Source organism: Orbicella faveolata, unplaced genomic scaffold (assembly GCF_042242905.1).
Source record: "Orbicella faveolata isolate gen_17 unplaced genomic scaffold, um_ofav_v1 contig_24, whole genome shotgun sequence".
NCBI lineage: Eukaryota > Metazoa > Cnidaria > Anthozoa > Scleractinia > Merulinidae > Orbicella > Orbicella faveolata.
This window is the reverse complement of record NW_028301552.1, coordinates 32,203,498-32,230,537: the sequence shown is the minus strand read 5'-3', so window position 1 is coordinate 32,230,537 and position 27,040 is coordinate 32,203,498. Positions and strand designations below refer to the sequence as shown.

The 27,040-nt window shown below is 38.5% G+C and overlaps 3 protein-coding genes across 5 annotated transcripts in view; 1 reads left to right on the top strand and 2 right to left on the bottom strand.

Moving 5' to 3' along the window:
* Window positions 1-866: 866 nt before the first annotated feature.
* On the top strand, window positions 867-9,850 carry LOC110056120 (RNA-binding protein Nova-1-like). 3 transcript variants are annotated; one of them, XM_089290999.1, is made up of 3 exons: window positions 867-992; window positions 1,489-1,650; window positions 5,994-9,850. In XM_089290999.1, the coding sequence occupies exons 2-3, from the start codon at window positions 1,515-1,517 to the stop codon at window positions 7,046-7,048; spliced, it is 1,191 nt and encodes a 396-aa protein (XP_089147125.1). In that variant the 5' UTR covers window positions 867-992; window positions 1,489-1,514; the 3' UTR covers window positions 7,049-9,850. The 3 variants fall into 3 exon arrangements, with proteins under 3 accessions (XP_089147125.1, XP_020618222.2, XP_020618223.2); XM_020762563.2 differs by lacking the exon at window positions 867-992 and having other exon boundaries at window positions 1,300-1,650; XM_020762564.2 differs by lacking the exons at window positions 867-992; window positions 1,489-1,650 and adding an exon at window positions 2,493-3,262.
* Window positions 9,851-12,674: 2,824 nt separating this feature from the next.
* Window positions 12,675-19,564, bottom strand: LOC110056248 (heat shock protein 83-like). The gene is made up of 6 exons (XM_020762710.2): window positions 19,290-19,564; window positions 18,420-18,626; window positions 17,722-18,015; window positions 16,153-17,208; window positions 15,259-15,652; window positions 12,675-13,452 (listed from the first exon to the last, which is right to left on the bottom strand). Exons 1-6 carry the CDS (start codon window positions 19,446-19,448, stop codon window positions 13,355-13,357), a joined length of 2,208 nt encoding a protein of 735 aa, XP_020618369.2. The 5' UTR covers window positions 19,449-19,564; the 3' UTR covers window positions 12,675-13,354.
* Window positions 19,565-20,981: 1,417 nt separating this feature from the next.
* LOC110056225 (RNA polymerase II-associated protein 1-like) overlaps window positions 20,982-27,040 on the bottom strand; it is a 29,095-nt gene continuing 23,036 nt past the window's right edge. Inside the window, exons 17-28 of the mRNA XM_089292106.1 lie at window positions 26,930-26,992; window positions 26,645-26,719; window positions 26,022-26,170; window positions 25,244-25,447; window positions 25,025-25,150; window positions 24,166-24,329; window positions 23,587-23,719; window positions 22,949-23,114; window positions 22,462-22,556; window positions 21,953-22,031; window positions 21,772-21,834; window positions 20,982-21,281 (exon numbers count right to left, since the gene is read on the bottom strand). Of these exons, the coding sequence (XP_089148232.1) occupies window positions 21,117-21,281; window positions 21,772-21,834; window positions 21,953-22,031; window positions 22,462-22,556; window positions 22,949-23,114; window positions 23,587-23,719; window positions 24,166-24,329; window positions 25,025-25,150; window positions 25,244-25,447; window positions 26,022-26,170; window positions 26,645-26,719; window positions 26,930-26,992 (1,482 nt within the window). The 3' untranslated portion in view covers window positions 20,982-21,116. The remainder of the gene's footprint in view (window positions 21,282-21,771; window positions 21,835-21,952; window positions 22,032-22,461; window positions 22,557-22,948; window positions 23,115-23,586; window positions 23,720-24,165; window positions 24,330-25,024; window positions 25,151-25,243; window positions 25,448-26,021; window positions 26,171-26,644; window positions 26,720-26,929; window positions 26,993-27,040) is intronic.

The window sequence follows — 27,040 nt, the reverse complement described above, 5'->3', positions numbered from 1 at the left end:
ATCAATATTCTACTTAGCTTTGCGGCTTAACAAGGGGAACTTGAAAACGGCGAACAGCTGGGCTACTGAATGGGAATCCTGACTAACAATAAGCCCCTTAAGAACACTGCTTCTTGAAAAAAAAGATTTTTTTTTAATAATCGGAATGTAATGTTTTTGCTTTTACCAATATGAAACCTTCGCTAAAATGACAAAGTCTAGTCAGTGCGCAGATAAGTGCTTCCATTATTTTTTCACAAATTTTCTTTAGTTAAATTGGATATTTTTTTTCACTCGTTTTAATACCCGAGCAAATTTTCTTTTCATACCTCTTAAATTTATTTATTTATTGGGATTTCGAGAGACTTTTAAAATTTCTCTCTGTGTGTTCTTTGTGGCTTGAATTTGATTCAAAGCCGGATCCGTCTTCAAATGCTTTGCATTTGTGGCGTAAAATGAATTAATAAACTGCTTCTTGAGAGATAATCTCTCCCTCTCTGTCTCTTCCTCACCATACTTCCTTTACTTATTCATCCGCCACTTCAGGTGGCCGCCCTTTTCTAACCACACATTGTTTGTCCGTCTTTCTTAAACATCTGAACAGACACCAACAATTCGCATTTCAAATTACCAGCAGTCGCAATTCGACTTGAAGAATATGCCCCCGCCTTTTCTCGATTCGGTGACAAAATTCAGCGTCTGACTCAAAAGTCTTATTATATATATTTGATTTCTTTTGCTCGTCAAATATTTATTCAGTGAGAGTGGTTAGATGGAAATGGGAGGGGGCTAGGATTAGCTATGAGCCACATAAATAATACGAAAGCAATCTGCTCTTGTGTTTTATTGAAAGGGGGTTCGTTTCAGTCAATAAGGGTTGCCGCGGACTGGTGTCACGGGAGATAACTTATGTTGTCGAAGCTGCGTGAGTTCGCTTGCCTTTTCGCCTAGACTCGAGACTTGACGACGCGGGGAATTCAGACACGGCTCGGAAGATTTTATCGCATTTTAAGGTGCTCATATTTTTAAATTTTCGTTGATACATCGCTTGTCTTTGCGCTCGAATTGCACTACCACGCCGCCTTTGAAAAGTGTCTGGAAAACACATCACACTTTAAACTTTACTTGTAGTAGAAAAAAATCTTTTGTTATTATGATATCTTTGAAGCACCTAGCTTAGGGAAAGAAAACAACCTAAAGCTCCAGAATGAAATTAATATTTACTTTGTTATTTAAAAAGCAAACACTCTTTTATCTGCGTTGCCATTAGCTTTGGTATGCATATAAATGTGTTTTTCCTGATGCTTGAACTTAAGAAATGCAACAAACATCTTCAGGATCTGGTCTGGGTGTCTCCTAAGAAATCTTGAGCTTGATTATGAGAGAAATATGTTCTTTTTGGTGTTATATTCAAACTGTTCTGGTGTTAAAATCGCTTGTCGCTAATGGCAAAACCAGTTGAAATATTTTCCTTCCCGTGATAAAACACCTACGCTTCTCGACCGCTAGGTACCCTGGGAGTCTCTCAGTTCCACATGGCACTTTTCAACATGGCGGAACAGTACAGTGCGAGTGATGGCGGTGTAGATTTGAGTACCAGCGACTCGAAAAAACGGCCACACGATGGCGCTATAGAAGGCAGACCATCTTATAAGAGGTCGAACCTTGGAGGTATGTGTTCTCGTTAAGTTTGCTTAGTGTTTTATGCAGATACTGCGTGTTTTCCGCGGCCTCTTTGTTATGTTGTTTTGCGTCGTTAAGATCGCATGTTCGCGCTATTGCGTCTGTCATTCAACTGTAAAACTTCTACGACTAGGAAAATAAAACCGACTGGCCCCTTTGAACAGACATAGCTTTGCCGCTGCAACGAGTACCTCGGATCGAAAGAAACTTCGAGAAAATGACAATTTCATACTTCTAAAATTGGTCTGTTTAGCTCGCGGCAGCGGGTGGGGAGGTATAAACAATCGGTGGAATGGAGGTGACACTGTTTGAAATGAAGGGATTTTCAATGTCCATTGTGAACAGGTCGCTACACCTTTATGAAATAACTCTGGAAAGCTGAAACTTTGAGAAAATTTAGTTTGCTCCCTCACTGTAAATTTCGTTTCAAAGATTATATTTCGCACGATTTAAGCTAATTTTCGACGTGACCACAATAGCGGGCAAGCTGACTCTTTCACATATAACTTTATAATAAGACCGGCAAATCAATAATTTATTTGCCAACTCGTTTGGCGAAGTTTGAAGGTTAAATCTTTTCATGCCTTCGTTTATTTTATAAAAAATGCAAGTGGTTCTTTCGCTTTAGTGCTGTCAAAGCAGGAAGTAATCTGTAGCTATTGTAGGACAAGCCGTACCTCACGTCCAAAGTTTCAAATTTTTATGCACAATCTTGCGTATTTGAAAACCGCAAGTCATTTGCTATAGTAGTTTTAAAATTATGTTAGGAGATGAAAAATTTCTGTGGCTAAATATGATTAAAAAGAAACAACAGAGTGAATTTACGTAACTTGCGATGACGCACTTTTAAATGCTGTCGGTATCATCTGCCTTCTGTTCCACTGTGTTTTCGCTAATCTTTTTTATTTCTGATTTCTGACACAGTTCATTTCAGACTTTGAATGTTAAGTCTTTTGTTTAGAAGAATATTAAATTAAGAACCAAATATAACTGGTATTTTTCATCAAGAATAACAAGAATCGCTTGGCATGCACGTATGGTGTTGAAAAGCATCAAGTAACTTGGGTGCACCTACACTGGCCATCTTTTGTAATCCAACACGAAGTTAGTGATAAAATAACGTTTTCTTTTGTCATACGATCCTGCGAAAATGGAATGAACATTATTTTATCAAACAAGTAAGCGAAACAATTCAGTGTATGCGTGGAATAACTTGACACTTGCTAAGAATTTTAATGCGGAGTCGCTGATGCAAGACGTTTTGAAGTCTGGATGCAGTTTCCTTCCAAAACACTCGTCTTCTTCGCCAGATAACAAGTTTACCACAATTCACAAGCGAACAGTAACTCAGCTATTGTTCTAAAATAGTGGAATATTTTTGTCTTCTGTTAATCATGAAACACAGGTGGTCATTATGAAAAGTACGTTTGTCTGCGGCTGTCAGGTTCTTGTGTTTTGTCCTGTGGTACTCAACCCGAGGTCAAGCATTTCATTTAGCCATCAGACGGTGCTCAACGCCAAAAACGCACCCTTACGACGTAACATTTTCATGAATTTCACTTAAGCCTGACTGCCAGGATGTATTGCTGGGGTTGGAAAGGTGAATATTGCTTTTGATTTTTAATTCCTTTGACTGAGATGATTGTTAATTTTTCAGTGGTGTCTGTGTGAATGCAATGGCACAGAATGTTTTGTCGTTTTAGTAACTTGAGAGAGATTTCTCGATAGACTTGTTTGACCCTCTCAGTGTTGTTAACTCTGAGAGGGTTTTAATTCCAATAGGCTTTCTTTTTGTTTTAACCATGTTCGGATCTTGTTGTTAATGGTCACCAAACGTTTTAATTTAGAGTTTTTTAAGTACCTGGTTTGACAAGATCCACTTTACCTTTGTGTTCCTTCATCTCTTTAAATGAATATAATTATGTCAACACTCATTCCTAGAAATCTTTATGCAACATGTCTGTTCTTCTTCTTCGCAAATGTTATGAAGAAATTCCCTAGTCTTTAAATGAGCCTTGATTTCAAAAATCAAGCATACCATTTAATGATCAAAATACTAATAATTTCTGTTGAAGTAAATTACTCAACAGATAGGAATATATTTACTCAACATTTCGTTCAATCATCGCTTCTCCCAATTCAACAATGTTGTAGAAAAGACAGACAATGGAAAATGTTATCAATGTTCATTCACAGCCGTACAGTCATGTTAAATTCATTATATTTTGCTTTTGATTCTATGAAGCATGGCAATACCAGAAAACACCCTGATCAAATAATCAGCAAACATATCCTGTTGCCAATTTAGCTCTGTCTATTTAGCTCTCACCATACAACAGTAACTGCACTTGTAGATATGCCAGTTAGATAGGATATGGGAAGGGTACAATACTTACCACATGAGATGGTGATTGCGTCTGTACCCATACTATATGCAGTTTGGTGATGAAATGCCATGTATTTCATTCATTTTCTATCATTGTGATGCCCTTGATTAATGACAACATGCTGGGGTCATTGCATTTTTCTGCATAGAGAAAACAAAGAAAGTACATAGCAGATCTTAATAACTATAACTGTAATTTATGTGTTTTTGTAAAACATACCCATGCATTTAAAATCATTGCCATAATGGCTGTAGCTTCCTTCAAAGGTCTTCATCGGAATGATGGGCGAACTGTTTATCAAGTGACCTTTGATGCGAGTATATATTTAGTTGTATCTTATTCATAGTTGTGGTAAATATTTTTTGGGGTATTTTGCTACTTCTGGGAATGAAACTTCTTAAGTTATGATGAAATCAATCATTGAGTTTCCTTGAAAGTGAGTACTTGATAATCTCTTGTCTGAAAATTGTTAATTCACGTTGAAGTTAAGCGCAATCAAGTCAAAACACATTCTTTATGCTCTGAATAGTCAATGAACATTCTAGAAAGGTTTTTGTTGTTGTTTTACATGTGCTTCTGTTATAGATAATAGAATATGTATCCACTTCGATTGCCCCTGTCAAATTTTGATTGACATGTTAATTTGATTTTCACTCCAGTCACACAGAGTAAAACAGATTTCCTTTAGCTTTCCTTGAGTCCAAACTTTATTTCTTTATCCAGTACCAGTTCTGATACCTTAGTGGTATTTGTTTATCAAAACAAAATATTCCTTGTTGATTAGTTCCTACTTTCCTTGATAATATATTGATTTTGTAAGGGGGGTCACTCTGGAATCAATTAAAAAGGAAAAGAAAATCCTGTAGAATTTTGAGAACATTGTTGAATATTTCATATATAGATTGTTTTCTTGCTTGATTCCTGATGCCACAATCCTTTGAAACTATCGTGTTTTCTATTTTGAATAGTGTGATCATTAATACATAATGTTTAATGCAGTAATCAAATTTTTAGTATCTTTTCTGAAACTCATCTAGAATTCATAGAATTTATGAATTCTAGCCAGAGTTTCAGAAAAGATAATAAAACTTTGACTACTGCATTAAACATTTAGACATTAGTATTAATCTAGTTTATTTTTTGTCCAAACATTACACAAACCAATTTGACATTCTTTTAATTATTTGTCTCTTTGCCGCATACTTGTTTACAAATTCCATTACAGATAAATCCTAAACATTTGAGGATAAAGTGGCACTTTGATTGTTTCATGAACACCTGCTTAAAGGAGCTTGCAGTCACAGCATTTTGAGTTATTTAGGCCACATACATAATAATTACATTTAAATTGAAGAAAACCTGAAAATGTCAGTTTACTAAGATAGGAAAACAATTAAGAGATAATAATAAAGCATATAGGAACAAGGATGGCTGAGCATGGAGAAGATTGACATGAATTACAAATGTTGAACTTGAAAAATTAAGGCAAAACTTTTCAAGATGTGCAAACCATGATGTAGCTCCTTTAATTTCCTTCATCCTGCGAATATAAAAACTTCCCCCATTGATCACTGCATTTGTCCATGCCTTTTGTTCAGCACTGTTTTACACCCTCGGAATCTTGTTTTGTCAAGTCCAATTGAACAGATTCTGATTAATTTTATAAATCACTCAAGAAACTGTTGAACCTCATTCAAGACCTAAGTTTGGTATTGAATATTTGAAAGGGTGGCGAAAGGTGTTTAAAAACATATGTATAAATGGGTACCAACAAACTTAATGAGCAGGCGGGGTAACCCCAGCGATGAACTAGTATATGTCTAGGGGGGGGGGGGGGGGGTAGAAGTACTCTAAGTCATATTGCCAAATATGATGAGGCAAGATATGGGCTATTGGCTTGACACAGTCTTTTTACAAACATACATTCCTTCTTCTATCTTACAGCTGCCAAAACACCAATTGTGAAAATTTTAATTCCTAACCATGCTGCCGGTTCTATCATTGGCAAGGGAGGAGCAAACATTGCTGAAGTACAGCAGCAAACAGGAGCTCGAATAAAACTGTCACCTAACAATGATTACTACCCTGGAACACAAGAAAGAGTTGGGCTAATAATGGGAGAAGTCGAAACTATTAACAAAATGTTGAATTTTGTGATAGAAAAGATCAGACAAGAACCACAAGCAATGAGACTAAATCCAGCTATGACATACGATCGGGAACGTGCAAAACAGATGAAAATTGTGGTCCCCAACTCAACAGCGGGATTGATTATTGGTAAGAGTGGCGTGACCATCAAATACATAGGTGACCAAACTGGCGCTAGAATACAAGTAAGCCAAAAAAATGCAGAGACAGTCCCAGGAGAGAGGGTGATTGGCATCACTGGAAGTCTTGAGCAAGTACAGGCAGCGTGTGCCGTCATTGCCGCCAAGGTGCAAGAGGATCCAGAACATGCTTTGAACAACAACATCTCATACTCAAGTCTCCAGTCTCATCAAAGACTATCAAATGGCAATTCAAGTTTAGGTGCTTTTGGCACTGGGGGGCTTTCTGGTTCTGGGTTAGGTGGACTCGGTTTCCACAACTCTGGGGGTGGGGGAAATAGTGCAGCTAATAATATATTGGCTCATGCAGCTTTACTTAGTGGGGGTGGGCTGGGGGCAAACAATCCTCTTCTCAATGCCATGAGTAATATGGGACCTCTAGGGTTGTCTTCATCAAGTTCGCAGATTCACTCAACAGCAACCTTGGAACTAACTGTGCCAGATGACCTGATAGGTGCTGTGCTTGGAAAACAAGGCAAAACCATCAATGAGTTCATGCAATACAGCGGTGCAAAGATACAGGTCTCACAAAAAGGGGAATTTGTTCCTGGTACTAACAATAGAAAAGTCGTCATCACTGGAGATTTGAACTGTGCACAGACTGCCCACTTCCTGATTACACAGCGGCTTCAACAAGTTGAGGCAGAGAGGCTCTTAGGACAACATTCATAAAAGCTATCAAATGGTAGATACCGTCTGCCAAATCCTCCATCATCCAGGCCATCACTAGTAACTTTTATTAAATGTGCTCATGTCCATTTTGACATGTTAGTAGTATTGGTGGGTTATTTCAATTAAATGTTTTTTTTTCTATCACTGTGACATGTACATGTATGCAACTTCATGCTGTTCAAATGCTTTGTGTGCCACAAAATAATAAACAATAAAAGGCCCTTGGTACTATGGAAAACAAAAATCGTAAAATTATTCATGGGTCTTATTTGAAAGGTATAATCACATCCATTGTCAATGCGGAATTCAAAATGCCACTATGCTGACAGCAATTAGTGTCAATTTGGGAATGTGATGCATTTCTCTGAATTGTGCACAAATTATGTTTTTATTATAATTATTTATTAGATGTTGATTGATTTATGTGAAAAATGTTTTGGATTCTTAGCAGCAACGTTGACTCGTTATCAATGACTGACTTGAGTTAGACAAGCATTTTTTTTTTATGTGTACAGTGTGGTCTGTACAGAAAATTACTACACAATGCAGTAGCAGAACCTAATTTGCTTTACAATTATGTGTGTAGGTATGTTTACAACTTGCCACTGGCTTAAAAATGTTATTAGCTGTAACACTTGCCTAAGAATCTATGATCTATGTGAAATTAGTTTTATCGCAGAAATTCTGATCAGTTCTGTTATCTATAAATCAGGCATTTGCCAAAACATTTCAACTTAGTAATCTACAAAAAATTGAACATGGGCTCTGCCAAATTTCCGAAAAGGTAAAAAAAAATTGAATGAGTTAAAATCATGATTGCAAAATTTTGTTGGATAAGCACAAGGGTTTCTTTGAACTGGGTAATAATTAGGAAGTCAATAAGTTGTGAGATTATTGGTATGTAAATGTTGTATGGAATTATTTATATATATATTAGTGAGTAGAATATTTTCTTGCCTAACAAGAATAGTGGCTGAAAAGTGAGGCTTTTTATATCTTCCTATCAGGCAAGATTAAAAAAAAAAAGAAATGGTATTTAAACCAATTTGAAGTAACTATTAGGTTTTATCGTGACGAATTTGTGGAAATATAGGGACCAAAAATATATTGTCATCTATTAAAACTCTTAGATAGATTCTACATGGCAACAGTCATAAAATAATGCAATTTTAAAATACACCTTCTTAGGTCACTAATTGTGCATTGTAAGTGCAACACTGTGTTTATCACTGTGGGCAGATATTCATGATTACATTGTATAATTCAGTGGGGGGCCATGACAGACCTTCATAGCAGTTATTGAGATCATTTTAACACTCCAGAATTTGAGCGTTTTGTGATGACTCCAAAACTTTTGTCAAGGAGGTCCGAGTAGCCTGCAACTGCCCTTACATAGTGTGGAACTTAGTTAGAGGCAGGGGGAACTGAACATGTTAACTAACAGCAAACCATTTGTTACCTGCAATAGTTTCAACACTTCATTATTATAACTTGTTTTGGCTGACAATAGTAAGAGGTGGTCAAAATTCTGTAAAAGTATGCTGTATGTTGTTCATGGTAAAGTGAAGCAGTACAGACTGTGGAACCTTGTTTATTTTACTGCCAATAGGCTACTAAAATCTGATTGTACTGAAAAGAAGTTTTCATGAAAATTACTGATTGAGCCTAGATGATTTTTCTGTCAGCATACTCAAAATACCATCTGTTTTGATCAATACTTGTGGAGCTGTTGGTGATAAACAAATGTAACAATACAGGATTCCACTGTCTTTGGAATTGTTACTTTGTAATGGAACATGTTATCACCTTAGTGTTGACCAGTTGGGTGTGCACGTGACATTAAACAGTATTGTTAATGTATCACAGTAACACGGTAAGGCACGCTGGAGTGCCTTTCTGTATAACGTGTAAAAATCATATTTAAAGCCTTCGATACTGCAAGCTTGCACCGAGTTTCTCATAACACCAGGCGTTACTTTGAACATGTAACTTGGAAATGCTGTCGCAAGCAAAACTCTCTCAATGTTGGAAAGCAGTATGGGAGCAGTGCTTAATTTTCATCTTCACCCCTACAAGCTTGCAGTCAGAGGGCTGGTTAACATTTAGTCTTACAATCATGATACTTTATTTAGTTTAAGTCACAAGCTGAAATAATCTTGCTTCAAAATATTCAGTATTCAGGTCTTCTTGCAAAACAGAGAAGGAAAGGTTCTTCTTAGGCTGTTATTTTCTCCAGCTCAAGTTGAGAATTGATCTTTTTTATCCTTTTAGTGGTGTTACTCATGGCATTTTATGTAACACTGTTGATAAGAAAAGCATTTTTTCCCTCTCAGATCATCCCCTGTAAAGATCTGATTTGTTTTTGTTTGAACAGCAAATTTTGAATTTTAGCTTTTTTGGTTCTTAAGTATTCTCTCCTTGTAGTCATGTTTATAGGCTTACCATGCTACTTGGGTAGTAAAATGGTTACTAAAAGTGACTGCAAGGGTCTTTTTTTTAATATTGGTTCTTTTTTTTTGCACTATTAAGAGTAGTGGGAATAGCATTGTTTCTTTTTATTCAGTAATTTGAATCTGAATTTGTACAGTGTATTTCCATTTATTATCTCATTATTTGTGTCAGCATGTGTTGCTTCACTGGTTTAACTTAACAAGAGAACATTGACTTGAGACGTCATGTTACACATATCCATGTGATTCATATTTCTGCCTTGTGCACAGCTCGTTTAGTTACCTATAGCACATTGTGGGTGGCATTAACATCACTGTAGTCGTTCCACTTAATAAACTGCTGATACATTCATTTGTCTGTCTCAGTTCATTCCTGTCACTCTCATGGCAACATTCATTGAGCTATTTTAACCTCTTCTGAACATTTGCTATGTTCCTCGGTCCTCATTTTAATCCATAACTATCTCTTTCTAAAGTCACTATCCACAAATTCCAAAATTCGTCATTGTTGCCGCTGAATCTTGAGCATGGACTCATCTTTTTCCTCTCAAGGGTCTAATAAATGAAGTTGCCCAGGCAACATAGTTATTTATCAAGCGTGAAGCAAGTTTGTCAAGGGTGTGTAAGCTGTCTGCAGCTCCCACATTCAAATGAATTGCAAATGTACTATGAAATGTACATTTTCAAGAAATGAATGTCTTGCAAGGTAGGTTTCTTGATTTGCTTTTTTGCTGGTTTTTGAACTGAATAAAGAGGAATAAAAAATTATGGAGTTCAGTTTCTTGATTGAAAAAGGAAAGACAAAGTCCATTTTAAACCTCAAATTTTGTCTTGATTGCCCACTATTCATCTCTCTTTGTCTTAGCACACTATGCTTTAATCCATTATCCAGCTCAAAATATTGATTCTCCTTACTCCTTATAATTTGCATAAATCAGTGTCGGATGATGAATTTCCGTACTCTCAACACCCATCAGCATGAGAATTTAGTAAAACTAAGCAAAGTCACAACAACAGCAAATGAGAAAATACCCTTGGTCACTTGATGCCACTATACTTTAAGGAATACAAGATATATTGGGGCAAAAATTATTGAATTTTCCCAAATAATAAAGGCATCACTGACATTGATAGAACTAGGTGGTAAGGTGGCAAGGAAATATAATGGAAATGTTTACGTGTCTGGTTATCAGTTCCCCAGATAATCCAACTACTTAGATTCCAAAGTTGTATGATTGCAAAGATGATGCTGCCCTAATCAGTTGATAATAGTTCAGAAGCCTGGAAACTAGTTAGTGTCTCAGAAACAAAAGGAATTAGTTTCCATCTCCTGCAATAAGTATGGGTTATTGACTAAGTGTGAGGTCAAGATGGCAGGATATTGGCCAAGTTCTTTTTTTGCGTGTTTATGGACCGAGACAGATTGGAGGTCTATAAACTCGCAAAAAAAGAACGAGGCCAATATCCAGCCATCTTGACTGAACAAGCTTGGTCAATAAAGGAATTATTATATGGCTTTAGGGGAAATTTTTCTTGCGGGACACGGCGGGTAGTCCCGAGCGGGCAAGATAGCCCCATCTTGCCCGCTCGGGTAGCCAATCACAGTGCAGGATTTGATTCATCTTGCCCGCTCACGGAGCTAGCCATATAATAACATGCCTTATGCACTTCAATTCTGATTGAGCTACAAACTATAACATGGTCAGCTGTCCCAGGAAAATTTTCCTGATATGGATTTCAAGAAATATATGTCCTCTTTAACGCTTAAACCACTTAGGTGGGGGTTCACCTTAAAACACACCATTTTTTCAAACATCTGATTCCAAACCATGGCAAAGTATACATTTTATGAAAGCTTTGAAAAAGACAGGATCATGAAAAAAATATTTTTGTACCCTAGAACTGTATTGTAACCTGAAACTAGCTGATTAAATCCACCTGCATGAGAATGCCAGAGCTTACTTGAGAAAAGATAACTCCTACAAGAACTGATCAAAAAAACTGACATTTTTAAAAAGATAAATAGCTTGAAGCGTAGAGATCTTTGAAAAGTTATACGCATGAAATGGTGACCAGTTAAATCTGATACAGAGAATCCAGCATTCATTACAATGCATCACTTCGACAAAATGCACTGGATGGAAAAGTGCTATACTCCAAACATACTCACAACAAATCCTGAAAATTTCAGCTCAAGTGGACAAATCCTCCTCAAAATATCTTTTCTCAAAGGCAAAAATAACTCGTTTTTAAGAAAACGAGTTTTGAACTTGCATTAACAGAAATTCTCAAAATAAAACATTTAAATTCAGATTAAAGCAAAACTTCAAATTTTATTACAAAATTATTTTAGGTTAATCCCTGCCTTAAAAAGTTACAGCCTTTTTCATGTCCAGCATTGTGCCTTCAGAGTTCCCAAATCAGTTGTAAGCTTATGGTGCAACTTTTGATCCTGCATGATCAACCAAGAGGGACACTTGGCGGGAAAATGTACCCTAACAAACATTTAACCCAGCCAATTATGTCCAAATGAAACATTTGAAAAATGCAATTTAAGATCTTGTATGAGAGCAGCAGCTCTATTATACGAATAATTGAAGATGCTAGTGCAAAACCCTCCTAAGTGACTATTTAGGTCAAAAAATTTTTTCGTCAAAAGTGCCCGATTTTTTGCATATGGCTGTCAATTTACTTACCTAACAATGCCTTGCTGTTTTTTCGCCAGTTTGCTTTTCGTTTTCGAGAAAATTGAAGCCAAAATATCCAAGAGTCGTTGAATGGTGTGCAATGAAGCAAAACAAAAGGAAATCGTTATGTAAATTTGACAGTCTCTGTTAGCGTGTACCTAGTAATGTTCACATAGTGTTATTCCAAGTTTCTTGGGCTGTGTTCTGTTATTTTTTTTTATTAACATATAGTCAAATATTTTTGGAGCAGCCATCACTTAATTTTCAATCTTGAGAAGTTTTATGTCAGTTTTTCTATTCCCATGTCCAGTCTGGAGTGTGCTATCTAGGATGGCTGAAATTGTCTTTGGTCGAGTTAATTCAAAAGGAGATATTGCCAAAGCTTGTAGGCATCCGAGTGTTGCCAGTTGCAACACATTGTAGTAATATGTTCTTATTTCACAGTTTATTCTTTACAGGTTTGACAGAGTAAACACATCACACAGCTGATAAATTGCAACTGGCTTGTTTTATTTGAGAGTTCGCATGACCAAAATGCAAAAATGCCTCATAGCTAACATAAATAAGAACTAACTTGCAGAACTACATGAAAGAAGCTAAGTCACAATTTCAGGCAAAAGGTCAATACAGAAACTAGTAGATCTGTGAGTGTAGCCAAAGAGATGCTGGTAAATCTTTAAGGTGGAGGAGGACCCAATGATTTGCTCAGCAAACAAAGACCCAAAGAGCAATTCCCCCCTCTCCTGTCCCAAACATACACACAATGCTAACTTGATGGATTAACCATGATTAATTACTGGCCAGTTGAGTTTACTCTCGGCTACACACACAGGTAGGTATGTTAATGGGTCAACAGCAACCATAATTACTTTTAGATACTCAGGCAATTTTATGTTAGTACATGCAAATGCACCCTTGAATGATTATTCACTTAATAATAGTCCAATTGATTGCCCAAAATTGTGAACCTACCCCAATAAAGTAGTCTGAGCCAAATCACGCGTACTTAATAATTTCAGTATCTACGAGAAATTGTTTTTCTGTGCTTATAGCAATGCACTTCGCATCAGCAAAATATTAATGGTTACTATGCAACTGTCAAAAAGAACGCAGCTTGTCAAACCAATGACTTAATTCCTTTTTTCAAGCCGTTATCTTAACTGAAATGACTAATCGACTTCTTCCATCTTGGAGGGATCGTCTCCTTCTTCTCCTTCAAGTGGTGGCATGTCTTCAGCGCTGGCCTCACCAGTAGTTCCTTCAGCAACTATGGAGCAAATAGGTAACTCATGATTATCCCTTAAATTCTCTGACACTAAAACAGAATCAAGCACAGTGGAACCCTGTTAATCCGCTCACCAACACACCATTAAAATCTGGCTGTATTAAGGGGCTGGCTGTATTACAGTCAATCTCACTAAACCGTGAACACCTAAAATATCTCGACTGTTTATTGTGTTATAACCAATCATGAGCGAGATCTTCAACCACAGAAAAATGATTTTCCATCGGTCACCGAACAAATTTGTTTAGTTTCAAAAGGTCTCAACATAAATCCTCTATTTCAGCTATACAAAAAAATTAGATAAGTGCTGTTACAAGCTATTTTAACACTAATGAATAAGGTTTGAGATATTTTTAACATGAAAAAACTATTTTCACAAACCAATTTGCCAGGAGACGCAACTGTACTGGCAGCTGTTGAATCACTCAAGCGCAAACGATCCAAATCAGTGCTTTCATCATTTTGTTTCATTATTTTGATAATGACGAAAAGCGACGAGTGATATTGAGGAAAATGGAAGTCTTCCATCATATTTTGTATTATGTGAATCAACTGCAAATTTATTTGGGAAGGAACAGTGGAAAATTGAGGTGTTTACTGTTTGCCACAACTAATTCCAAAAGTAGTACTAAACATTTTGCATTTATCGTTGTCAATCTTTCCAGGGTGTTTAGATCACCGAACCACCAGGCCCAAGGGATTGTAATTATTTGCTAAATAAATTGAGTTGCTAGTTTAACCAAATATGACACCAAGGTTAGCGAAACCACCCAAATTTCTTGTTTTCCAAAATCCCTCAAACTAAGTACTGGATCTGGTTCTCGCTACAAAAGGATAGCAATTATTTAGACTTTCAGTAATATATTAAGACAGAGGATGCATCTTGGGACAAAGCAAAAACCAAAACTATATTTAATAATTTCATGACCTATGCAATACATCGGTTTTCTGTGGTTTATGTGGTTAAAGATCTCGTTCGTGATTGGTTAACATAATAAACAATCCAGACATATTTTAGGTGTTAATGGTTTTGCAAGTTTGACTGTAAAGGGTTTTTTTCTTTTAATAAGGAAATGACAGACTGACCTTTTGTTTGGGCCAGATAAAGTCGCTGTCATAACAAGGTGGCCATATTAACAGGGTAGCCATAAGGTGGCTTCCACTGCACTACAATAGCAACCTAATCACTACAGCTGTTACCATCAAACATGCCCTTCTTTTTTTTTTTTTTTAATTTAACAGAAAAAAACATTGAATGAAGGAAGAGGCAAGGTGATCTCACTTAACTAACCTCAAATTTCCAGCTACCTTTTAGTTAGAAGGGGTGGAGCACGTGACTGTTAACATTTGTCTAGAGCTGTAACACACGATTGCCAGTTTTTTTTTTTTTTAGTGATGTACAGAAAAAAATCTACAGATCCAAGTTCATACATCCATCTCAACCTTTCCCATTCTAAACCAGTTGTCATTTTTTCCTTTTAGTTTACTGTAACCTCTTTGGTGTTTTTTTGTCTGCATAATAATCTTTGGATTTCCTTCAGTCTTGGAAGAATTTTGTATATGAAATGGTGATGAAGCCAAAACAAAATAGGATTCAAAACAACTGATCAACATCTTTCTGCAACTTAGAGGTAAATAGTCACTTGATTAAAAGCAATAATTTTGCCCAGGGCAAGAAACATTTGAGAAGTACTTGTCCTAAGGACAAGCTGGAATTCAAGTTTTTTTTTTATGAGCCCTGTACATTTATTGGCTGGTTTGTGATAACAGCAAATCCCTTTGACATACCAGTTTCCATATCTTCGTCAATTCCGAGACCCAGACTGATCATTCGGTAGATGCGGCTGGCATGAACCTGTGGGTCGTCCAGGGTGAATCCAGATGACAAGAGAGAGGTTTCGTACAGCAACATGACAAGATCTTTCACAGACTTATCATTCTTATCAGTCTCCACCTTCTGCCTCAAGGTCTCCACAATGGAGTGATCGGGATTCACCTCAAGGTGTTTCTTGGCTGCCATGTATCCCAGAGTGCTGTTGTCACGCAGTGCCTGGGCCTTCATGATTCTCTCCATGTTTGCCGTCCATCCAAACTGGCTGGTGACAATACAGCAGGGGGATGATACCAGACGAGATGACACTACCACTTTCTCGACCCTCTTGTCTAGGATTTCCTTGATAGTCTGCAGAAGGACAAATTCAGGTTATCAGTACTCCGGGTTACTCACAAGACAATGCTTGACCTTAGCTTTTAGTAGTAATTACAATTATAGTATTAGTAGTAGTTTTAATTATTATATTTTAATAATTTTAATTGGTTTATGTATTTTTGTTTTCTTTCTCAAAGATATTAGCTCAGTACAGCTACTCTGATAATTTGAGTTGAAATAAAGTGTATGTATGTATGTATGTATGTCTGTATGTATGTATGTATGTATGTATGCATGCATGCATGCATGCATGTATGTAGCAGGGGTCCACTAGCCCATGGCTGTTTGAAAAACAGGTTTTGGGCCAGTAAATTTTAGATTCATAAGCTACAGGGCAAGTCATGGTGGAACAAGTTTGGAAATAATTTTACATATACCAGGCAAATAATGCAGTAACCAAGTTATCACTAAAAATTGCAATGCCAGAAACACTGGTCAGTAATGAACTATTTATCAACTGAACAGCACAATACCTTGCAGAGAGGCTCAAATTTGGCTTTCTTTTCTTCCCACTTCTTTTTGTCCTCATCATCCTCAGGCAGCTCAAGTCCTTCCTTCGTCACACTGACAAGCTTCTTTCCATCATACTCCTTCAGCTGCTGTACGGCATACTCATCAATGGGTTCAGTCATGTACAACACCTCAAAACCACGGCTCTTGACTCGCTCCACAAACGCAGAATGGGCAACCTGATCTTTGTTCTCACCAGTGATGTAGTAGATGTCTTTTTGGTTTTCCTTCATCCTTGTCACGTAATCCTTCAGTGACGTCATGTCATCCCCAGAGGCGGAGGACTGATATCTCAGAAGATCAGCCAGCTTGGTGCGGTTGACACTGTCTTCGTGAATACCAAGCTTGATGTTCTTTCCAAACTGCTCATAAAATTTCTTGTAGTTGTCCTTGTCCTCTGTGACCTCTGCAAACAGCTCCAAACACTTCTTGACAAGGTTTTTCCTGATCACTTTCAAAATCTTGTTCTGCTGTAGCATCTCACGAGAAATGTTTAACGGCAGATCCTCAGAATCCACAACACCCTTTATAAAGTTTAGGTACTCCGGAATGATATCTTCACAATTGTCCATGATGAATACACGGCGTACATAAAGCTTGATGTTGTTGCGCTTTTTCCTGTTTTCAAATAGATCAAAGGGTGCCCGCCGTGGAAGAAACAGAAGAGCACGGAACTCCAATTGTCCTTCAACTGAAAAATGCTTGACCGCCAAATGCTCCTCCCAGTCATTGGTCAGACTCTTGTAAAACTCACCATATTCCTCCGTGGTGATTTCATCAGTGTTACGCATCCACAGTGGTTTGGTCTTGTTGAGCTCTTCCATTTCGGTGTACTTTTCCTTAATTTTCTTCTTCTTTTTCTCTTCTTTTTTCTCCTCCTCTTCTTCGTCAAGGTCTTCTATCTTAGGTTTGTCGCCTTCTTCGTCATCTTTCTTTTCCTCTTCATTCTCTTTGTCTTTCTTCTCTTCTTCTTCCTCCTCCTCATCATCGCTGACTTCCTTTTCTCGCTCTTTTTGCACCTAAGATCCAATGCAATACAAAACAGTTAGGATTTGAAAGATTTAATACCAACGCAACCAAAACTTTGTCAAAGTTGATTGAATGGTTACCAGACTGTGAGTATGTTGACTGACATTTGATGGAACAAGTAACACACAGCAAGGTTTGTGGCACTCACTCACTGACACAATTTCAAGCAGCAAAAAATGGAATAAAATTGCTAGGAAAATTTTCACCTACAGCAATTGTCACAACTTGCAATCAGTGTGAAATTCAACAACTTTTTCTTGCCATCTCCAGACTCCAATAGTTTTCTCCATTATCTCTGATCATAACAGATTCAATTCTCAATTAGAATCATGAATTGCGACCCACAGTTCAACTAGATCAAGAGTTATAGTCAGCAGAAAAAAATTGCAAATCGCGGCTTAGTAGCTTTCAAGTTTTTCCAAACCACAAGCTCAATGTTGGCCAATTCAAGATCCCATGCAACCCCTTCCCACACCCAGCTAAGAAGTGAAGACTAAACTAACCATAAGAGCAATTGGATAACCAATGAACTGGCTGTGCTTCTTTACAATCTCTTTCACTCGCTTTTCCTCCAAATATTCCTGCTGATCTTCCTTGAGGTGAAGAATGACTTTAGTTCCTCGGGGCAACACCTCCTCTGCAAGACGGCGAACAGTAAAGGAGCCTCCAGCTGCAGATTCCCAGAGGTACTGCTCATCATCATTGTGCTTGGTGTAAACTTCAACCTTGTCAGCAACCAAGTAGGCCGAGTAGAAACCCACACCAAACTGACCAATCATAGAGATATCGGCACCAGCCTGGAAAGAATTAAGGTTTCATTAGTATAAACTCCTACCCTAGTCTTATAAAGTTTTTTATCACAATTTCCTCTTCATTAATTTTCATTTTTAATCATATAATTTTTGGGAGGAGTAAGTACCTAGCAAAATTTTTCCCAAGGAGAAGGGAAACGGACTCACATAAATATGATAGCAATAATTCGATATTCCTTTTGAGTAGGATGGAAAAGAGTTATTCACAAGGATTTTTGCAAGATGGAAGAGGATCAGGAGAACCAATAAACAAAACTGGCAGCAGACAGAAAATTGGTACTGCCATACACAACTTGAAAAATTTATGAACTGTGCCAAAGGCCTCAACCATTGTCAATGTTTCACTCCTTTCAACAAAGTGGAATTTTGATTTTCGACGTGAATATTACCTGCAAAGCCTCCATAAAAGCCTTCGTTCCACTCTTGGCGATGGTTCCCAAGTTATTGACAAGATCCGCCTTGGTCATACCAATCCCAGTGTCGATGATCGTCAAGGTGTTGTCATCTCTGTTGGGGATAAGCTCAATCTTAAGTTCTTTAGTGCTGTCAAGCCTCGTCGGGTCCGTCAAACTCTCGTAGCGAATTTTGTCCAGAGCCTGAATGAAACAGAGTTCAAGGTTAGAAGGGTAATTCCCGAAAACTGTTAAGATGAAGAAACGAAAAGAAAAATGAGTTACTAGGGGAAGGAACTTTCTCTTTCAAAGAACTCGCCAGAAAACGACCACGTGACGGACGCCATGTGCTTCGCTTTCGGTTTTGCGATCGCGAGACAAGAAAAGAATTGAGCTTACTTTACTCGCGTTTTAAAATTACCTTCAACAGCTAAATAACAAGAAATAGACTACACGGTAACAGTTATTACAAGATAGACTCAAAATAAAGCAAAAGAAAGCTTGCTTCAAGCTTTTTGGCACTTCCGTGGCGAATACTCAACTTGGTGGTACGACTTGTTCGTGTCCAAGGAAGCGAGACAGAAAAGTAAGAGACGCTAACGAAATCTGTACTTTTGTGAATGATAAGATGTATAAGAACAACATTTACTCGATAAGTTACCCTGATAACTTAAGAGCAAAACGTTTTTGTGAGATTATCCATCGCTATAAACGTACCGACATGGGAAGCACAGGGCCAGGCCCAGTTCAAGAAATAGAAAGTTCTCGACAAAAGCTTGGAATTCAATACAAAATTTCGAGTGCTGGTAAGAGACAGGCAGTCGATTGCAAAATGACAGAAACAGACACTAACGCAGTTATACTCACATCAGAAGAGTTCGAGATCAGTTCTCGCAAGAAAATTTCCTTGTTCGAGTAAAACGTGTTGATGATCAAACTCATCAACTGAGCGATCTCGGCTTGAAAAGCGAAGGTTTCCGCTTCGGAATCTTCTTCCATCTGCTGAACTTCTTCGATGTCAGGCATGTTGGTGACAGAGGGTTGAGTTTTTACCTTTTTTCAGTCAGCAAAGTAGCAAGGATAACGTCGGTGCGGCGTTTACTGAAATGCGTGTGCAAAACACGTGCTGTACGACGCTTATATATCTCATGGAACATTCTAGAACTTTCTAGAACATTGCGAAAGTCGCGCTATTTCATTGGTTCGTCAGACAATAACCCCCAATATGATTGGTTGATTTACGCGCCAGATTCTAAATCCGGCAGATGACGAAGTTCTCTGTCATGCTCACTAAGCACTTTGAGCTTTCACTTGAAAGGCCTAGAAAGCTCTAGATGTTTCTAGCATTTTCTAGAACGCTAAAATTTAAATGAGCCAATGTAAAGTAATTTCAAGACGTTCTAGAAAGAAAGACACTGAACAAGATATTAATCAGTCTTTATTTGTACTCATTCTTGCTAAAGAAAAAAATTACAATTTCAATGAAAATATGAAAATGAAAAAATTATAATAAAGTGCGGTGAACGTTCATTTCTACTTGTCTCAAGACGCCTTACAAGCGGTCAGGCTGGTATACTTGAAGCATGACAGCTTGATCGAGGAACATTTGACTAAGAATATTACGTAATATGCACATATTGAAGTCGATTGCGCTCGATTGCAGAAAGCTCGATTAATTTGTCCATCATTTAGTAATCTGACGATCAGACCTCAGTTGTAACGCTCAGTCCACCAGAAAAATAACTATCTATCGAACGGCCGCGGAGCGTAGTTTTTCTTGCCAGAACTTGTCCACTGGGCAGTGATTTAGCCTGTTGATAGCGTTATCCACCCTTTGAACAAGGAAGTGTCCATTGTGTTGTACTTCCGTGAGCGTACCAACGAGATCGTATGACGTAAACCAGGAAACGGGGGACTTTTTGAATACCAAATGTCCACTAAATTTTTTCTGGTCTACAACCTTTTTAACTGAGTTATGGAATAATTTTAGACGACGTGTAAACATTCTTTTGACAGTTTGATTTTCTTTCAAATCTCCAAACACTGGAATGATTTGTGGAGTTGTTCCTATGCGTCATGACTACTGTACAAGGTATTAGGACGGACCATAAGTTTTCTTAGCAGAGTTGGGCAATTTTCTGGGGCATTGAATTTTTTTCTCACTGTTAGGTTGTACATGAATTTTTTTTGCTAGGCACCAACTGGTGCACGAATTTCTTTAACATCAAAAATAAGACCTGGAGAAAGCACTTGCTCGACTTTTTTCCCATGGCTCCCCTTACATGAATTTTTTCAGCCGTTTTTGCTGTGCAGAAATTTTTTTTTTTTCGAAATTGCACCCTCCTACCCCTCAAAATATAATGGTCCGCCCCTATGTATGCACAGGGCCGTGTGTGAAAACCAACATGTAGCGGTCGATCAAGTATGTTAAAGTACGGATTATTTTCTTCAACCGTGACTTTACAGTTCTCAGTCCTCGGACAACACTGAAGATTGCGTGACCCAATTATATATGGCCAAGAGGCTACAGGGGGTTACAATAAAGGCAACAACAGAATATTAGTGTATTTTTTGCATTTGTTTATTACAACTATTCATTTCTTTGCTTACAGTAAAATAAATATAGCATGTGTCTGTCTCTATAATTCAGTCCATTGCAAGATTTATATCAAAGATATTGTCATATAGACATTTTCACGTCGAAGCCACTGTGTGATAAATTCTGCGGCTTTCTTCTAAGTCGTCCCGGCTTCTCAACAAAAGTTGCCGATCTGCTGGAAGGTTGGTGAACTTTTCAAAAGGCTGTAAAGAATTTGAGGGAGCTGGTTTGTAGTAGTACACAACATCATGTCGCACATTCTGAAATAAGAAACACGATAAATAATAATGACTAGAATAAATGAAATGGATTTTTCAGGAAAAGCAAAAAGAGAAGGCTTATTATATATAAAGGAATGATGATATAGAGTCACATCCGATCGACGACCCGACCTACTGATTGCCTGCCTGCCTCCCTGCCTGCCCGAGCTGACTGACTGACTGACTGACTGATTGACTGAAAGACTGACTGACTGACTGACTGACTGACTGACTGACTGACTGACTGACTGACTGACTGACTGACTGACTCACTCACTCACTCACTCATTCAATGACTCACTGGGGAGAATAGACAGAGAGACAGACAAACACACACACAAGACCGACAAAAAGACATTAACTGACGATCTAGCTGATTAGGTGACAAACTGTGGTGGGAGCAGAAGGCCTAATTAACTTGCGAGGCTCATTACGAAGCAAAACACTCATTTTCACACTCAAACAGTCACACTCTGATTTACACACTCACCTCGTTTTGGACGGCAAGCACTTGCTTCAAGAAAGTAATCTTCCTTTTCAGTTCATGATTATCCTGGAACAAATAAACAAATAATAAGACTAAAAACACTTCATAAATGTCTCAAGGAAAAACGTGACAGACACGTGAAATGGCGTGACATGTATCAAACATCCGAGAACAGAACACTAACCTCGGGATCGACTCGTTGGAAAATAAAAGCGTTCAAATGATGCACGGCAACAAGATAAAACAGCGGCGACCACTGAAGCCTAGAATATCAAAACAAAGAACAGTGAGATAGTTGGCACGTTGTACCTCGGATCGAGCGGTTTCATGTTTGAACGCTTGCAGTGACACCGTGTTGTGTTCTCACAGTGCCTCGCTCCCCCTGGCCGTTTAAATGGGTAGGTCTGCGTATTTAATGCTGGGGGTAACCCTGCGATGGATTAGCATCCAACCCAGGGGAGAGTAGAAAAACTCCTAGTCGCTTCATGCTACAGCAACCGGGATAAGCTCCGGCAAGATTTGACACTTTGGCCGACGCAGACTTCACTCCTTTCCAGTTTTGGCGTATTTCTTTTAGCCGCCTTACCCTATTGTATAATTTCTCCGTCAAATGACTTGTTTTCATCTGCAAGGACTGCAAGCCAGTTACAAGCTTTCTTGTTTATAAACGCTCTATGAACTCTGTAAACCTACCTGACAGTTTGAGTGGCCAGAGCTCGCAGATAGAGTGCAAGTAAGGCCTGGTTTTGTTCAATAGGATACAGAAATTCCTTCGAGGGAATCGGCAACTTATGTGTGAAAAGAAACAAAAAGACATCTTAGAAAGGCTTGCCATCACGGACCACTGGCTTCTACTACACCAAAAAAGGGCAAAAAAAAAAAAACATACAAGAGAGCAAACAGACGAACAGACGAACAGAAAGACAGACAGACAGACAGACTGACTGACTAACTGACAGACAGACACACACCCAGACGGGCTGACTGACAAACTGGCAGACAGACAAACACCCAGACAGAGAAACAAACAGACAGACAGACTAACTGACAGACTGACTAACAGACACACACACTCAGGCAGAGACAGACTAACTGACTGACGGACAGACACACAGACAGACACAGAGACAGCTTTGAATCTGATTTGTATGCAATTACACAAGCATTTTGTCGAGTTTACCTGTTCTAAAGGAATTGACAACGCCCTCAAGACTCCTATGTGTTCATCCCAAACAGCTCTGCGAAATTTAACGTCATGTCTCTGCGCTAAAGGTAGAATTACGAAGCAACCAAACAACGCATCTCCAAACGAGACCGCGGAGTACTGGGACAGAAAAGAAGCGTACCTGGAAAACAATGGACCTCAAAGGTATTGGCCTGAAACTAGCTTGCAATGGAGGCTCGTTCGGGAGAATATCATTAAAAAGAGATTAATGTCATTTGCATTTAAAGACTCCTCACATTAGCCTCAGCTGCAAGCTAGTTCCAGTCCAAGACCGAGAATACGAATATGGTCTATTAAACAATTATATTATGAGCTCGAGATTTCTATCGCGCGATAGTTGATGACAGATTCGTTCCCACTCGCTTTTGACGTGTTTTAGGGGGAGAGAAGATTGGACACTAGGGTGGATTAAGATGCGCGGGGTGTCATGAGAAGGGTCGCCTCTTCCCATAACTCCCCGAACGCAATACTCGATCCAGACCACTTTCTCTTTGGAACAATCTAATGTGACCCGTACATAGCAACTGGCTACGAGTCTGATTTAACGACAGGAGAATTCCTTTCAAGGTAAAACTCCATATTAACATACTTACAGATCGTAGAAAGACGTGAGTCCAGGTATTGGAGAATTAAAATCGAGCTGTTCAAGTTTCGATGGGCTTGTGTAAATCCGTAAAAGCGCTGATAAATAATCATGAACGGAGCTGTTAAGGAATAGATCGTTTCCTACAAATACAAACGACATGAAATTGTGAAATATAATAATAACCAAATAAGTAATGAGTGTTTAGCACTGCTGTATTAATTGGGAACACTAAAATAAGCCAAAAAGTATTGCGAATTGAAAAGAAACTTATTGAAAATTTTAACTGTTGGGACAATGGCAAATCGGCTATTCAAAAGACATGGAGGAATTGAATTTAGGGACCACCAAACACAATTCCATCTAGTAGCAGGGAGGAGGATTTGAACCCGAGACCTCTGGATTACAAGTCCAACACCCTAACCACTTGGCCACGCCGCCACCTATTGACATACAATTGTAACTTTGTGGATATGAAGAATTGTTGTTCACTTTTGTTTGCTATGACAGCACGTGCTCGCTGGAACAGCCACAAGGAATGCACGTGGAATGCACGTGACTCACGTGACAGGGACGCAATAAACCTAACCTGTCAAGAAGACACACATAAGCCTGGCAATTCGTGATGCCATGGAAACGTGACGTAAGCAGATAGGTCGCCATTCCTCGAGAAGCAGCACCAGTTGAAGATTGGCGGTTACTATGGAAACAGCAGGGTCGGTGACGGTATCAATCTCGTTGCCTCTCATTCCACTTGGAAAGGAAAAAGAAGACTAAAATAAACACCAAGTACAAAAATCGAGGGCGATAGGGTCCAATTTCTCCTAGCCTGTGAACAGGGCGAAGAAAAAACAGAGGGCGGAGCAAGCCGAAAGTGGTCTGGGGAAGAAAAACGCTTAGCTCGCTTCACTCGCCTAATTTCTTTTCACCCTCGCCGGCAGCTTGTTCACAGGCTAAACTACTCCATAGAAGGCATGACATTTCATTGTCATAAAAAATACCATTCAGATCAAAATGCTAAGCAAGGCTGGAAAATGTGCGTGTTGAACAAATGTTTTGGGCTTGGCCCTTCTTCAGTTTGTTGAAATGGACAAGTTAGGCCATGCCATGCCATGGGCTGATCGCAAAACATCTGTTGCACACTTAGAAGAACGTTTCAGCCTTGTATTAGTTGTATAACATTTTCGTTCAAATTTTCAGTCAATTTTTAGACGCCGCTGCTCAAGTCCTAAATTCTTATCACTGGTCTAATACACTTTTTTTTTTTTATAAAAACAAGTTAGGAGAAGATGGTGGTTGGTCATTATAGAGGATTATAGGTATAAGGCACTTGTGGACAATGAAGTTGATGTGCTAATCTTCTTCAGCCCCTTGGACATATGTTTTTGTGAAGGACTCAAAATGTTTTGCTAAGTAAACAGTTATAATTAAATTACGGCATCACTTACACACTTATTGCTTGATTATGTAGATCCACAATAGGAAGGAACATCCAGTCAGCCGGTAGAAGGGGGCCAGCAAAGGAGGGTACAAGAAATGACTGAATATTGCGCACCTGACAAAGGGACAATGACCTGAAAAGGTTAAAATGTATTGAAGCAAACATTAGAACATTATATTTATAAATTTGCCAGTGTCGCTAACACTTCTCAGCTATCTAGTCTTACCTAGAAGTATCCAAGGGATATTTCAAGCCCTGAAACGACCCCATGAATGTGGACCTTATATAAGGTAAGTTTTTGTGAGCCTGAGCAATGAGCTCCCCTCGACTTGCTGCTGCAATGTCACAGGTACTTGGCAGTGGAGGAGTAGCAAGGGACATTTCTGACAGCTCTTTGGTGAGACCTAATGACGGTGGACCATTTCCTTTGCTAAAATCGAAACATAATATCAGAGGTCAATAAAAGAACGGTCGCATTTTGTAAAGATATAAAGGAAATAAACAGTACCACATGAAAGTACTGCTCAAAAGCTTCCATTTGAATGGTCACACACTAAGGTTTCATTCAAAGACTCAAAAGTTACAACCACCTTGTGCGGCATAACAAACAGTACCACATGAAAGAACTGCTCAATAGCTTTCATTTGAATGGTCACACACAAGGGTTTCATTCACAGACACAACCCCCTGGTACAGCATAATAAACGGTACCACATGAAAGTGCTGCTCAATAGCTTTCACGTGAATGGTCACACACTAGGGTTTTATTCACAGACATAAAAGTTAGAACCACCTTGTACAGCACAATAAACAGTACCACATCATATAAAGTGCAGCTCAATAGCTTTCACGTGAATGGTCACACACTAGGGTTTCTCATCCATAGACTTAAAAGACAGAACTACCTTTTACAGCATAATAAACAGTACCACATGAAAGTACTGCTCAACAATACTGGTCACATATCTACTTGGGTTTAAAATTGGCGTTGAATCACAACTTACCAGAAATACTTTGCATTTAACAAAATTGAAGAAAGGAGATCAAAAGCATAAAACTCATCTCCAGGGAAAATCTTTGAGAATAATGACAGTGCAGTTTCATGCCATACTGAAACATGACTTGAAAACTCATCTGAATCAGTTGCTTCAATCTAAACAACAAGAAAAACATTTCTATTTAGCAGTTACTAAATTGTCATTAGAGAGGTTGTTAAAGCTGCTATGCTCCATACCCGATGGGGGCGGCAGGGGGGGGGGTGGAAGGCTGCCATATAAAAAGGACGGGGATGTGGACGGGGATGTTCGTCATACCTTTTAGGGGTTGAAAAAGCGGTTTTGGTACATCTTAGGCTGTTCAGCCTAGAAAGGTCCACGATGGAAACTTTTGCAGTACCTTTTAGGGCATTGAGTCGAAAAAAATATGACAGGACATAACATGTAGGGGAGAAAAAAAAATTTCAAGCCACCCCCACAAAACAGGATTTTGGTACATCTTAGACATTCTTTTTACAATTTCCCAAAAGCACCCACATCCCTCTTATAAGGGAGTACCCCAGGGGGGGGGGGGCAGTGCATTAGGGCCTAGTCAAAGATCAAACTACAGATAAAGGATTTTCATTTCTTACCAAATTATTAGCTAGTTTTAGCAGGAAATACTGGAGATGGTGCTCTTGGCGTGCAAAGAAGGATATCGGAACATCCTGAAAAGAGAATTAAAAAAAGGAATGTTAAATGCTGGTATGCCTGTAGTGGCCTAATGGTTGATGTAATTGATTCCAGATTGGGTGGTCTGAAATCTGAAATAAGAGAAACAAAATCTGACACTTTGCATAGCTTTGTCTTCTTTATTGTTAAGTATAATTAACTGATAGTCTAAACAAAAGAATAAAAGCCAAATATGTTGTACAAACCTGTGATTCCACAACAATGTTCAAATACTCAAGGACAACACTCTTGCTCAGAATAGACAAGAACTAAAGGGAACAAAAGGAAAAAAATTAACATGGAGTATAATTTCAGTT